This window comes from Babylonia areolata, chromosome 20 (genome assembly GCF_041734735.1).
Source record: "Babylonia areolata isolate BAREFJ2019XMU chromosome 20, ASM4173473v1, whole genome shotgun sequence".
NCBI classification, from domain to species: domain Eukaryota; kingdom Metazoa; phylum Mollusca; class Gastropoda; order Neogastropoda; family Buccinidae; genus Babylonia; species Babylonia areolata.
Window position 1 is genome coordinate 54,271,462 of NC_134895.1, and position 14,122 is coordinate 54,285,583.

General features: G+C 46.2%; 1 protein-coding gene across 4 annotated transcripts in view; it reads left to right on the plus strand.

The window, feature by feature from the left end:
* The window catches only part of LOC143294738 (uncharacterized), a 132,264-nt gene that overhangs the window by 68,779 nt on the left and 49,363 nt on the right, over positions 1 to 14,122 (plus strand). For all 4 annotated transcript variants that reach the window (XM_076606195.1, XM_076606193.1, XM_076606196.1 and 1 more), the window contains exons 4-5: positions 5,625 to 5,678; positions 6,666 to 6,843. In XM_076606195.1, the coding sequence (XP_076462310.1) occupies positions 5,625 to 5,678; positions 6,666 to 6,843 (232 nt within the window). The remainder of the gene's footprint in view (positions 1 to 5,624; positions 5,679 to 6,665; positions 6,844 to 14,122) is intronic.

Sequence of the window (14,122 nt, forward strand, 5' to 3'; positions counted from 1 at the left end):
CACGCGCGTGTAAGTGTGTGCACATATTTACACGTATGTTTATGCTTCTGCGTTCGGACACTGACATATGAGACAATGATAGGCGAAAGTGGTGAAGTGCGAGTTCGCCTTGAAGCAAGCACTTGCTCTCTGTCTGTCTGTCTGTCTGTCTGTCTCACTCTCTTTCTCTCCCTCTCCACCCTCCCTTTCTCTCTCTATATATATATACATATATATACATATATCTGTCTCTCTCTCTCTCTCTCTCTCTCTCTCACACACACACACACACACACACACACACACACACATATTGACAAATAAGGCACAGTCCCGTACCCCTCACCCTCTCCATTCTCCCCCCCCCCCTCTCTCGCTCGCCCCCACCCCCCACCCCCTCTACACAACCTCCTCCCCCACCCCCACCCCCACCCGCCACCCACCCCCTTAAAAAAAAACTCGTAACACGACACAACCTTGGAAGTGCTATATGAGATAAAAGGCCAGCTGTGAAGGGTTGCTCACCACACCACTGTATCTTCCCCCAGTGGGGTCAGGCAGTCAGGTGTAGGGAAGAAGAATACCATCTTTACAAACCTGGTCTTTGACAGAGCGACAGCTGTGGAGCTGTGCTGGAGGGGGGTGGCCTTAACAAAACTGCCGCTCTTGATCCCGTGCCAGCAGGTCTGCTGGGCTGGAACTGTACGTCACGGCCATGATTGATAGTCGTTGCAGAAATGACCTGACGGTCCTTTATTCCCCCACCCCCCTCCCGCCCATCCTCCCCACACACAACACACCCTTCCCTGGTCCTCCTCTCCCCTCATACTCACAGCGTGCGTGCGCAGCCGTCTGTTTAAAAGAAAAACAAAAAAACAAAACAAATTGAGATCTCATACCTTTTACGGTCACCGGGCCAGTAAAATCATGTCCATTGTGTCCAGGGCTGGGCATAGGGCAAATTAAATCATGTCCACTGTGTCCAGGGTTCGGCATAGGCCCAGTTAAATCATATCCATTGTGTCCAGGGCTGGGCATAGGGTCAATTAAATCATGTCCACTGTGTCTAGGGCTCTGCATAGGGTCAATTAAATCATGTCCACTGTGTCTAGGGCTTGGCATAGGGCCAATTAAATCATATCCACTGTCTTTAGGGCTCGGCATATGGCCAATTAAATCATATCCACTGCGTTTCGGGCTCGGCATAGGGCCAATTAAATCATGTCTACTGTGTTTAGGGCATGGCATAGGGTCAATTAAATCATGTCTACTGTGTTTAGGGCATGGCATAGGGCCAATTAAATCATGTCTACTGTGTTTAGGGCATGGCATAGGGTCAACATATCCACTGTCTTTAGGGCATGGCATAGGGTCAATTAAATCATGTCTACTGTGTTCAGGCCATGGCATAGGGCCCATTAAATCATGTCTGCTGTGTTTAGGGCACGGCATAGGGTCAATTAAATCATGTCTACTGTGTTTAGGGCACGGCATAGGGTCAATTAAATCATGTCTACTGTGTTTAGGGCATGGCATAGGGTCAATTAAATCATGTCTACTGTGTTTAGGGCACGGCATAGGGTCAATTAAATCATGTCTACTGTGTTTAGGGCACGGCATAGGGTCAATTAAATCATGTCTACTGTGTTTAGGGCACGGCATAGGGTCAATTAAATCATGTCTACTGTGTTTAGGGCATGGCATAGGGTCAATTAAATCATGTCTACTGTGTTTAGGGCATGGCATAGGGTCAATTAAATCATGTCTACTGTGTTTAGGGCACGGCATAGGGTCAATTAAATCATGTCTACTGTGTTTAGGGCACGGCATAGGGTCAATTAAATCATGTCTACTGTGTTTAGGGCATGGCATAGGGTCAATTAAATCATGTCTACTGTGTTTAGGGCATGGCATAGGGTCAATTAAATCATGTCTACTGTGTTTAGGGCATGGCATAGGGTCAATTAAATCATGTCTACTGTGTTTAGGGCACGGCATAGGGTCAATTAAATCATGTCTACTGTGTTTAGGGCACGGCATAGGGTCAATTAAATCATGTCTACTGTGTTTAGGGCACGGCATAGGGTCAATTAAATCATGTCTACTGTGTTTAGGGCACGGCATAGGGCCAATTAAATCATGTCTACTGTGTTTAGGGCATGGCATAGGGTCAATTAAATCATGTCTACTGTGTTTAGGGCATGGCATAGGGCCAATTAAATCATGTCTACTGTGTTTAGGGCATGGCATAGGGTCAACATATCCACTGTCTTTAGGGCATGGCATAGGGTCAATTAAATCATGTCTACTGTGTTCAGGCCATGGCATAGGGCCCATTAAATCATGTCTGCTGTGTTTAGGGCACGGCATAGGGTCAATTAAATCATGTCTACTGTGTTTAGGGCATGGCATAGGGTCAATTAAATCATGTCTACTGTGTTTAGGGCACGGCATAGGGTCAATTAAATCATGTCTACTGTGTTTAGGGCATGGCATAGGGTCAATTAAATCATGTCTACTGTGTTTAGGGCACGGCATAGGGTCAATTAAATCATGTCTACTGTGTTTAGGGCACGGCATAGGGTCAATTAAATCATGTCTACTGTGTTTAGGGCACGGCATAGGGTCAATTAAATCATGTCTACTGTGTTTAGGGCATGGCATAGGGTCAATTAAATCATGTCTACTGTGTTTAGGGCATGGCATAGGGTCAATTAAATCATGTCTACTGTGTTTAGGGCATGGCATAGGGTCAATTAAATCATGTCTACTGTGTTTAGGGCACGGCATAGGGTCAATTAAATCATGTCTACTGTGTTTAGGGCACGGCATAGGGTCAATTAAATCATGTCTACTGTGTTTAGGGCATGGCATAGGGTCAATTAAATCATGTCTACTGTGTTTAGGGCATGGCATAGGGTCAATTAAATCATGTCTACTGTGTTTAGGGCATGGCATAGGGTCAATTAAATCATGTCTACTGTGTTTAGGGCATGGCATAGGGTCAATTAAATCATGTCTACTGTGTTTAGGGCACGGCATAGGGTCAATTAAATCATGTCTACTGTGTTTAGGGCACGGCATAGGGTCAATTAAATCATGTCTACTGTGTTTAGGGCACGGCATAGGGTCAATTAAATCATGTCTACTGTGTTCAGGCCATGGCATAGGGCCAATTAAATCATGTCTACTGTGTTTAGGGCACGGCATAGGGTCAATTAAATCATGTCTACTGTGTTTAGGGCACGGCATAGGGTCAATTAAATCATGTCTACTGTGTTTAGGGCACGGCATAGGGTCAATTAAATCATGTCTACTGTGTTTAGGGCACGGCATAGGGTCAATTAAATCATGTCTACTGTGTTTAGGGCACGGCATAGGGTCAATTAAATCATGTCTACTGTGTTCAGGCCATGGCATAGGGCCAATTAAATCATGTCTGCTGTGTTTAGGGCACGGCATAGGGTCAATTAAATCATGTCTACTGTGTTTAGGGCACGGCATAGGGTCAATTAAATCATGTCTACTGTGTTTAGGGCACGGCATAGGGTCAATTAAATCATGTCTACTGTGTTTAGGGCACGGCATAGGGTCAATTAAATCATGTCTGCTGTGTTTAGGGCACGGCATAGGGTCAATTAAATCATGTCTACTGTGTTTAGGGCATGGCATAGGAAGGCGGGGCCCAGTCCTCTCCTTCCACCATTTTAACCGTCCTCAATCGAAAAAAACAACAATGACAACAACAACAACAACAACAAAACAAAAACAAACAAAACAACGCAAAACATAAAAAAGAGAGAAAGAAACTTGCGATCTCTTCGTCAAGCACAGCACCCTGATTCATATCAGCTAAAAGGTGCATGCTGAAACGTTCATGACATATGCGTGTTCATGTCTTGCAATGTTATGTATAGTACAGGTAAACGTTTCAAGTGACAGTCTGGTGTCTCACGCATAACAACGCAACGCCAGTTTCACACGTTCTTCTCTTGGTTTGTTGTCTTCGTGCTGATCGTCACATGGTCACATGAAAAGGCGTGGTCATTTCACCACATCAAACATCAGACGGCAGTACTGAGTCTTGAAGTTGTGTACTTTGTAAATGGAGAGAGTTACTTCTCTTGATTGCTTTTCATTAAATCAATGAATAAACAAACAAACAAACGAACATATAAATGAATAAACGGGTAACATAAAAAGTAAGCATATAGATGATGAAATAAAATTAAATGCGGGAAAAGAAAGAGATTTAAAAAGAAGACCTGAATAAATGCGTTGGGTTACACTGCAGGTCAGCCATCTGCTTAGCAGATGTTGCGTAGCGTATATGGATTTGTCCGAACGCAGTGACGCCTCCTTGAGTAACTGAACTGAACTGAACAGTTGTTGTTCAATCGTTTGTTTTTCCCAGGCTCATTGTCCTTTCATTTCAAAACAAGAAATGCATGAACAGCATGCACACACAAAAAATCCCCTACAAAAGAGATGTGGACCTCTCACCCCCATTCCCCTGTCCTGCCGGCGATTGCGTGCCAACAGCGAAAATCGCCCATCGATCCTGGTTTAATCAAGTCATCGTGTTGATTGATTCAGGGTCTTTCCATCTCGGGGGCAGAAGACACAAGAAGACATGCAGGCACGCTGCCCGACAAAGACTGAAGAACAAAGAGCCGAGCTGAAGCGTGAACACACACGATGTGTGATGGAGATGTGGAGTGTGGGGGGAGGAAGGGAGGGAGGGGGAACACACACGATGTGTGATGGAGATGTGGAGGGTGGGGGGAGGAAGGGAGGGAGGGGGAACACACACGATGTGTGATGGAGATGTGGGGGAGGGGGGAGGATGGGAGGGAGGGGGAACACACACGATGTGTGATGGAGATGTGGGGGAGGGGGAGGAAGGGAGGGGGGTGGGGGAAGGGGGACACACACGATGTGTGATGGAGATGTGGAGGGTGGGGGGGAGGGGGGGGAGGGGAGACAACAAAACGAAAGGGAAAGGGGACGGAACTAATCGCAACGCAATCGTCAGAAACATGTAGAGCTGTGTGAATAATTCAGCCAGAACTGTTGACTTCTTTCCAGCTGAGTGGAAGCTGGGATTGTTTTCTCTACTATCCCCCCCACCCCACCCCCCTTCTTTTATGATCGAGGTTTGAACAAAGCGATAGAGGGGCGGGGGAGGGGGGGGGGGGCGTGCGTAACGAGAGAGAGAGGGAAAGAAGGAATGAGGAAGAGAAAGAGAGGGACAATATTTTTTATTGATCTTGCATGAATGAAAATAGGGAAGGGAGGAGAGAAGGAAGGAAAGAGAGAGAGAGAGAGAGACACACACAGAGAGAGAGAGAGAGAGAGAGAGAGAGAGAGAATGTTATTATTGACCATGGATGAATGAAAATAGGGAAGGGAGGAGAGAAGGAAGGAAGGAAAGAGAGAGAGAGAGAGGGACAGTATTTTACTGACCATATAATTGTTATGGAGAGGGGGCAGAGCGTGGACGGATGGGGGTAGTTCTCGGATCAATAAGCTACACGATGTTGATACCAATAATGTCACGAATGACTTCCTATATTGCTTAGTTTCCGAATATAATCCTCATTGTCCGCCTTGCTGATTTTGTTCTTCTCTGTTGTTGTTTTCAGGTGAAGCCTCGGCAGGAGTATGAGTGGACCGCCAAGCACTTCTTGCCGCCCAAGGTGAGTGAGGATGATGGAACAGTGTGACGCCAATACTCCTTCATTTGGTACACACCGTGAAACAGAGATAGAAGTTGGGATGACCACTACCTCAGTCACATCAGTGAAATAGAGATAGAAGTTGGGATGACCACTACCTCAGTCACATCAGTGAAATAGAGAAAGATGTTGGGATGACCACTGTCTGTCACATCAGTGAAATAGAGATAGAGGTAGGGATGACCACTACCTGTCACATCAGTGAAATAGAGGTAGGGATGACCACTACCTGTCACATCAATGAAATAGAGATAGAGGTAGGGATGACCACTATCTGTCACATCAGTGAAATAGAGATAGAGGTAGGGATGACTACTACCTGTCACATCAGTGAAGATTTCAGTTTCACGGAGGTGTAAAAGCATGCGGACGGATCCGTGTTTATATGATATCCAATACGTGGTAGGGGTGGCTGATTTGTGAGAGAGAGAGAGAGAGAGAGAGAGTGCGTGTGTCTATGTGTCTGTGTGTGTGACTCCGTGTATGTCTCTCTCTCTCTCTGTCTCTCTCTCTCTCTCTCTCTCTCTCCCAGAGGGTCAGGACCAGAATCATATTCATTTGTCTTGAATACCACGAGTACAGGTTTATGTACACAACAATAACGGGTAAACCCCAGTCAGAATCATAACCGTTTGTCACGAACACCACGAATAAAGGTTTCATTGACACAATGAAAGGCAAAACCGCAACTAACCAGACAAGAATAGAATACAGGATGTGTAAGTAATAGAATAACCTGACGTGTTCTTTGAAACATGCATATAATTATTTCGTGCGTGTGTGTGTGTGTGTGTGCATGTATGTGCGCGCACGTTCATGCTCGCATGCATGTGTGTGTGTGTGTCGTTTTGTTTTTGTTTTTTTTTGTTTTTTTGTTTTTTTACTGTCCCCACCTGACCCCTTGACACTTACCTCCCCTCACCTCCCCCTTCCCCTCCCCCCCCACAGCACTACGCCCCCGAGCTGTACATCCTGGAGGCCCCCCCGGAGCTGCGCGAGGCCCTGGCCATCAGCGAGAGGTCCTCCCAACCGCTGTCCCCGGCCTCCGTGCACCAGGGGGGCTCACCCGCCACCCGTGGATACAGGGACCCCTACGGCCGCTACACCTTCCGGCAGGGTTACCCAGGTCGGTGCGTCCGTCCCTGGTTCTGGGGCTTGGTGGTGATGGTGGTGATGATGATGGTGGTGATGGTGATGATGATGATGGTGGTGATGGTGATGATGATGATGGTGGTGATGGTGATGATGATGATGGTGGTGATGGTGATGATGATGGTGGTGATGATGATGATGATGATGATGGTGGTGGTGATGATGATGGTGATGATGATGATGATGGTGGTGATGGTGATGATGATGATGATGGTGATGGTGATGATGGTGATGGTGATGATATGGATACAAACACACGGACGCATGCTCGCACATAACGCAAGAACACATGTACACACTTGCGCTCGCTCGTGGGCGCAACATACACGCAACGCACACACACGCGCGCGCGCGCGCAACGCACGCAACTCACACACACACATACACAAACATACAGACACACACACACACACACACACACACACACACACACTATAAAATACGTATTGAGAACCCTGATGAATCGCAGGCTGAGATAACCGGAAAACATTGTCACTCCAACAACACTTCGTAATTTACGTGATCTGCAAACCCACACACGGACCACTGAGTTTGTTCCAAGACAATAATCAGCTTCTGCATGCTGCAACAAGCCTCTCTCTCTGTTCCCCCTCATCCCCCGACCCCCTTCTCTCTCTCTCACACACACACACACACACACACACACAGTGTTTTGATTTGTTCATTTTAGTGAGTGCACGTTCTTGTTTCCTCGTGTTGCCTTGATGTAGAGTTAAAGGGGAGAAAAAGATAAAAAGATCATTTGCATGTATTTGTTTGTGCACACTAAAGTACATACTGTGGAAAAAAAATCGTTGGTGTGCTGAGATTCTTGCTTGTTTGTTATTTAGTATTACATTTTGATTGGATATAAAACAAGACGACAGACAATGAGTGGCAAAGAGAGGGTGGGAGGAAGAATGTTTTGTGCATTGTCATTCAAGTGTACCTGTGTCTATGCCCATCTGTGTGTATGCTCGTTTTTGGTACATCACAGAAAGAGTGGGTTAGTGATGACATAACATGTTTTCACACGTGCTTGAAAATGTCAAATCACAGAAAGCACATAGCGTGAGCTTTGTGACATACGCTCGCATGATGTAAAAGTTATCGATGTGTATGAGCACGGTGCATGATATTCTATCGTTATGCAGCTTCTGACACTGCCAGTCTTTGTACACTTTAGAAATCTGTATCGATCATATCCAAAAGTAGTCACAAAGTATGTGATGTTTTGCTTGCAGAACAGGTTCACTTGTATGAATGCCATGCATGTGTATCTCAATTATAAACCGTGTGCATATAATGTTTTACAAATGACGTGTGGTTTTGGTTGGTGTGGAAAGATGAGTGTATTACTTGAAAATGGTCAGCCACTGGATCGCATTCACTTTGAATGTTGGCTTCTTGTCATAACATTTCCGGAAGAACAAAAGAAAGAGGGAAAAAAGAAAGAAAGAAAGAGCGTTTAAAAGCAAAATGAGGAATAAAGGCAAACGGAAAAGACATTTCGTGTCATGTAAACTATGATGATCTGATGATAAATTGATGTTGATTAAAGATGGTAACTGTAATGATTATCAGAATCATCAGCAGCATATTAAAGCTAAAACTGCATGATCTGTTGCTGACCATTCCTGGTGCTGTGTATATTTACAAAGACATATTACCATGTTGTTTATAGGAGTGGAAAAGCATTGTGTCAGGGGGGATAATCTCCTTTATCTCTGGGCGAGGTCTGTGAGGTCTGACAACTGCAGGGTGTGATGCCAGCGTGTTTTCACTGCATCGGAACGCACCGAGAACCTCGCAACTAAACTTTGTTTTCGGTGCATTTGAACCTACTGCGACCCAGGCGACAAAACCTGTGTTCGGTGCTTCTGACCTTGCCGAGAACTTGGCGAGAACGCGTGGTCAGTGCACTGGGTATTACTGGGAACTTCACAGCAACAACAACAACAACAACAAAAAACAAACAAACAAAAAAACGTGCATTGAAAATTTTCCGTATCGGCGCGCTGGATATTTTCTCAACTGCTTGACAGATTAACCTTGAACTGTTTCAGAAAATGAGAAACTCGATGTTTTTCTACAAGCAAATACAGAACCCCGCGGTTAGCTTCGTTTTGCCGAGGGGAAAGACACTCCAGTTGTTCTGTCGTGCGCAGATTTTCATTGCATACGGGAATCACGTGCCCGTTTTTCAGGAAACGAACACTTTTGTTTGAAAACCCGAAGTGCAGCTCCTGTGGAGTCCATTTCCTTTCAGTAAGATGTCGAAGCAGGCCTTCCAGGACATTTTGTGGACGTTTCGTATCCGTGAGTGGGAGACAAACACGGGGGCATTTCTTCGCGTGCTGCGCTGTTGTGGGTAGTTCTGTCCGTTCTTGTGGCTTGGGTTGTGCACCCTGTATTTTCTTTGACTGTAGTTTGGTTTGATTCACTTTTCTCCATTGATTATGTCTTATTTCAGTGTAGGCTGATTTACTTTGCTAGTTGTTGCTCTACCAGCGTTGCCGTGTCTGTTTTCAGTTTTATTGTATTTTAGTCTGTTCTGTGTTATTGTATTGTTGTCTGTTTTAGTTTGTTCTGTTTGATTGTATTGTTGTCTGTTTTACTCTCTTTTTCAGTCCATTATATTTCCTTATTTCGTTTATCTCTCTAATTTTTTACAGTCCATTTTAGTCCGTTTCATATTTGTCTTGATATATATATATATATATATATATATATATATATATATATATATATATATCAGGAGGAAGGTGGCAGAATGGTTAAGACGCTTGTCTACCAACACAGTGTACGTGAGGGTCTGTGTTCCATTCCCGCTCCCGCCCTTTCTGCCCAGCAGATGTGTAGCGTATATGGATTTGTCCGAAGGCATTGACGCCCAGTTAAGAAACTGAAACTAGTAGTAGTAGTAGCAGTCTAGTTTGTTTGTTTGTTGTTGTTGTTGTTTTTTTGGGAGGGGTTGTTTTATTTTTAAGAAGTTCGGCGGGAGGGTGTGGGGAAGTTTCCACTCGTGATTTGTTGGTTGTGAGGTCTTGTTCGTTTGTTCGTGACTGGCAGTCGCTGTCGAAGCAATCAGATAACACCGCTTCCACATGAACTGCCTGTTGAAGCAATCAGATAACACCGCTTCCACATGAACTGCCTGTTGAAGCAATCAGATAACACCGCTTCCACATGAACTGCCTGTTGAAGCAATCAGATAACACCGCTTCCACGAGAACTGCCTGTTGAAGCAATCAGATAACACCGCTTCCACGAGAACTGCCTGTTAAAGCAATCAGATAACACCGCTTCCACGAGAACTGCCTGTTGAAGCAATCAGATAACACCGCTTCCACGAGAACTGCCTGTTGAAGCAATCAGATAACACCGCTTCCCCGTGAACTGCCTGTTGAAGCAATCAGATAACACCGCTTCCCCGTGAACTGCCTGTTGAAGCAATCAGATAACACCGCTTCCCCGTGAACTGCCTGTTGAAGCAATCAGATAACACCGCTTCCCCGTGAACTGCCTGTTGAAGCAATCAGATAACACCGCTTCCCCGTGAACTGCCTGTTGAAGCAATCAGATAACACCGCTTCCCCGTGAACTGCCTGTTGAAGCAATCAGATAACACCGCTTCCACGAGAACTGCCTGTTGAAGCAATCAGATAACACCGCTTCCCCGTGAACTGCCTGTTGAAGCAATCAGATAACACCGCTTCCCCGTGAACTGCCTGTTGAAGCAATCAGATAACACCGCTTCCCCGTGAACTGCCTGTTGAAGCAATCAGATAACACCGCTTCCACGAGAACTGCCTGTTGAAGCAATCAGATAACACCGCTTCCCCGTGAACTGCCTGTTGAAGCAATCAGATAACACCGCTACCCCGAGAACTGCCTGTTGAAGCAATCAGATAACACCGCTTCCACGAGAACTGCCTGTTGAAGCAATCAGATAACACCGCTTCCCCGTGAACTGCCTGTTGAAGCAATCAGATAACACCGCTTCCCCGAGAACTGCCTGTTGAAGCAATCAGATAACACCACTTCCACATGATCTGCCTGTTGAAGCAATCAGATAACACCGCTTCCCCGTGAACTGCCTGTTGAAGCAATCAGATAACACCGCTTCCCCGTGAACTGCCTGTTGAAGCAATCAGATAACACCGCTTCCCCGTGAACTGCCTGTTGAAGCAATCAGATAACACCGCTTCCACATGAACTGCCTGTTGAAGCAATCAGATAACACCGCTTCCACATGAACTGCCTGTTGAAGCAATCAGATAACACCGCTTCCACATGAACTGCCTGTTGAAGCAATCAGATAACACCGCTTCCACGAGAACTGCCTGTTGAAGCAATCAGATAACACCGCTTCCCCGTGAACTGCCTGTTGAAGCAATCAGATAACACCGCTTCCCCGTGAACTGCCTGTTGAAGCAATCAGATAACACCGCTTCCCCGTGAACTGCCTGTTGAAGCAATCAGATAACACCGCTTCCACGAGAACTGCCTGTTGAAGCAATCAGATAACACCGCTTCCCCGTGAACTGCCTGTTGAAGCAATCAGATAACACCGCTTCCCCGAGAACTGCCTGTTGAAGCAATCAGATAACACCGCTTCCACGAGAACTGCCTGTTGAAGCAATCAGATAACACCGCTTCCCCGTGAACTGCCTGTTGAAGCAATCAGATAACACCGCTTCCCCGAGAACTGCCTGTTGAAGCAATCAGATAACACCACTTCCACATGATCTGCCTGTTGAAGCAATCAGATAACACCGCTTCCCCGTGAACTGCCTGTTGAAGCAATCAGATAACACCGCTTCCCCGTGAACTGCCTGTTGAAGCAACCAGATAACACCGCTTCCCCGTGAACTGCCTGTTGAAGCAATCAGATAACACCGCTTCCACATGAACTGCCTGTTGAAGCAATCAGATAACACCGCTTCCACATGAACTGCCTGTTGAAGCAATCAGATAACACCGCTTCCACGAGAACTGCCTGTTGAAGCAATCAGATAACACCGCTTCCACATGAACTGCCTGTTGAAGCAATCAGATAACACCGCTTCCACATGAACTGCCTGTTGAAGCAATCAGATAACACCGCTTCCACGAGAACTGCCTGTTGAAGCAATCAGATAACACCGCTTCCACGAGAACTGCCTGTTGAAGCAATCAGATAACACCGCTTCCACATGAACTGCCTGTTGAAGCAATCAGATAACACCGCTTCCACATGAACTGCCTGTTGAAGCAATCAGATAACACCGCTTCCACATGAACTGCCTGTTGAAGCAATCAGATAACACCGCTTCCACATGAACTGCCTGTTGAAGCAATCAGATAACACCGCTTCCACATGAACTGCCTGTTGAAGCAATCAGATAACACCGCTTCCACATGAACTGCCTGTTGAAGCAATCAGATAACACCGCTTCCACGAGAACTGCCTGTTGAAGCAATCAGATAACACCGCTTCCACGAGAACTGCCTGTTGAAGCAATCAGATAACACCGCTTCCACATGAGCTGCCTGTTGAAGCAATCAGATAACACCGCTTCCCCGTGAACTGCCTGTTGAAGCAATCAGATAACACCGCTTCCACGAGAACTGCCTGTTGAAGCACTCAGATAACACCGCTTCCACGAGAACTGCCTGTTGAAGCAATCAGATAACACCGCTTCCACGAGAACTGCCTGTTGAAGCAATCAGATAACACCGCTTCCACGAGAACTGCCTGTTGAAGCAATCAGATAACACCGCTTCCACGAGAACTGCCTGTTGAAGCAATCAGATAACACCGCTTCCACGAGAACTGCCTGTTGAAGCAATCAGATAACACCGCTTCCACATGAGCTGCCTGTTGAAGCAATCAGATAACACCGCTTCCACGAGAACTGCCTGTTGAAGCAATCAGATAACACCGCTTCCACATGAGCTGCCTGTTGAAGCAATCAGATAACACCGCTTCCACATGAGCTGCCTGTTGAAGCAATCAGATAACACCGCTTCCACATGAGCTGCCTGTTGAAGCAATCAGATAACACCGCTTCCCCGTGAACTGCCTGTTGAAGCAATCAGATAACACCGCTTCCACATGAGCTGCCTGTTGAAGCAATCAGATAACACCGCTTCCCCGTGAACTGCCTGTTGAAGCAATCAGATAACACCGCTTCCACATGAGCTGCCTGTTGAAGCAATCAGATAACACCGCTTCCCCGTGAACTGCCTGTTGAAGCAATCAGATAACACCGCTTCCACGAGAACTGCCTGTTGAAGCACTCAGATAACACCGCTTCCACGAGAACTGCCTGTTGAAGCACTCAGATAACACCGCTTCCACGAGAACTGCCTGTTGAAGCACTCAGATAACACCGCTTCCACATGAGCTGCCTGTTGAAGCAATCAGATAACACCGCTTCCACATGAGCTGCCTGTTGAAGCAATCAGATAACACCGCTTCCACATGAGCTGCCTGTTGAAGCAATCAGATAACACCGCTTCCACATGAGCTGCCTGTTGAAGCAATCACATAACACCGCTTCCCCGTGAACTGCCTGTTGAAGCAATCAGATAACACCGCTTCCCCGTGAACTGCCTGTTGAAGCAATCAGATAACACCGCTTCCACATGAACTGCCTGTTGAAGCAATCAGATAACACCGCTTCCACGAGAACTGCCTGTTGAAGCAATCAGATAACACCGCTTCCACGAGAACTGCCTGTCAGATTTGACCACTGTAGGGAGGGTGATGGGAAGGGGAGAGAGCGGGAGGGAGAAGAGAGAGCGAATCAAGCAGAGGGAGAGTGAGTGTCAATGCTCATAGAGTGTCTCTCCTCATAGTGTCTATGCTCATAGAGTGTCAATGCTCATAGTGTCTATGCTCATAGAGTGTCAATGCTCATAGTGTCTCTCCTCATAGTGTCTATGCTCATAGAGTGTCTCTCCTCATAGTGTCTATGCTCATAGTGTGTCTCTCCTCATAGTGTCTCTCCTCATAGTGTCTATGCTCATAGTGTGTCTCTCCTCATAGTGTCTCTCCTCATAGTGTCTATGCTCATAGAGTGTCTATGCTCATAGAGTGTCTCTCCTCATAGTGTCTCTCCTCATAGTGTCTATGCTCATAGAGTGTCTCTCCTCATAGTGTCTCTCCTCATAGTGTCTATGCTCATAGAGTGTCTATGCTCATAGAGTGTCTCTCCTCATAGTGTCTCTCCTCATAGTGTCTATGCTCATAGTGTGTCTCTCCT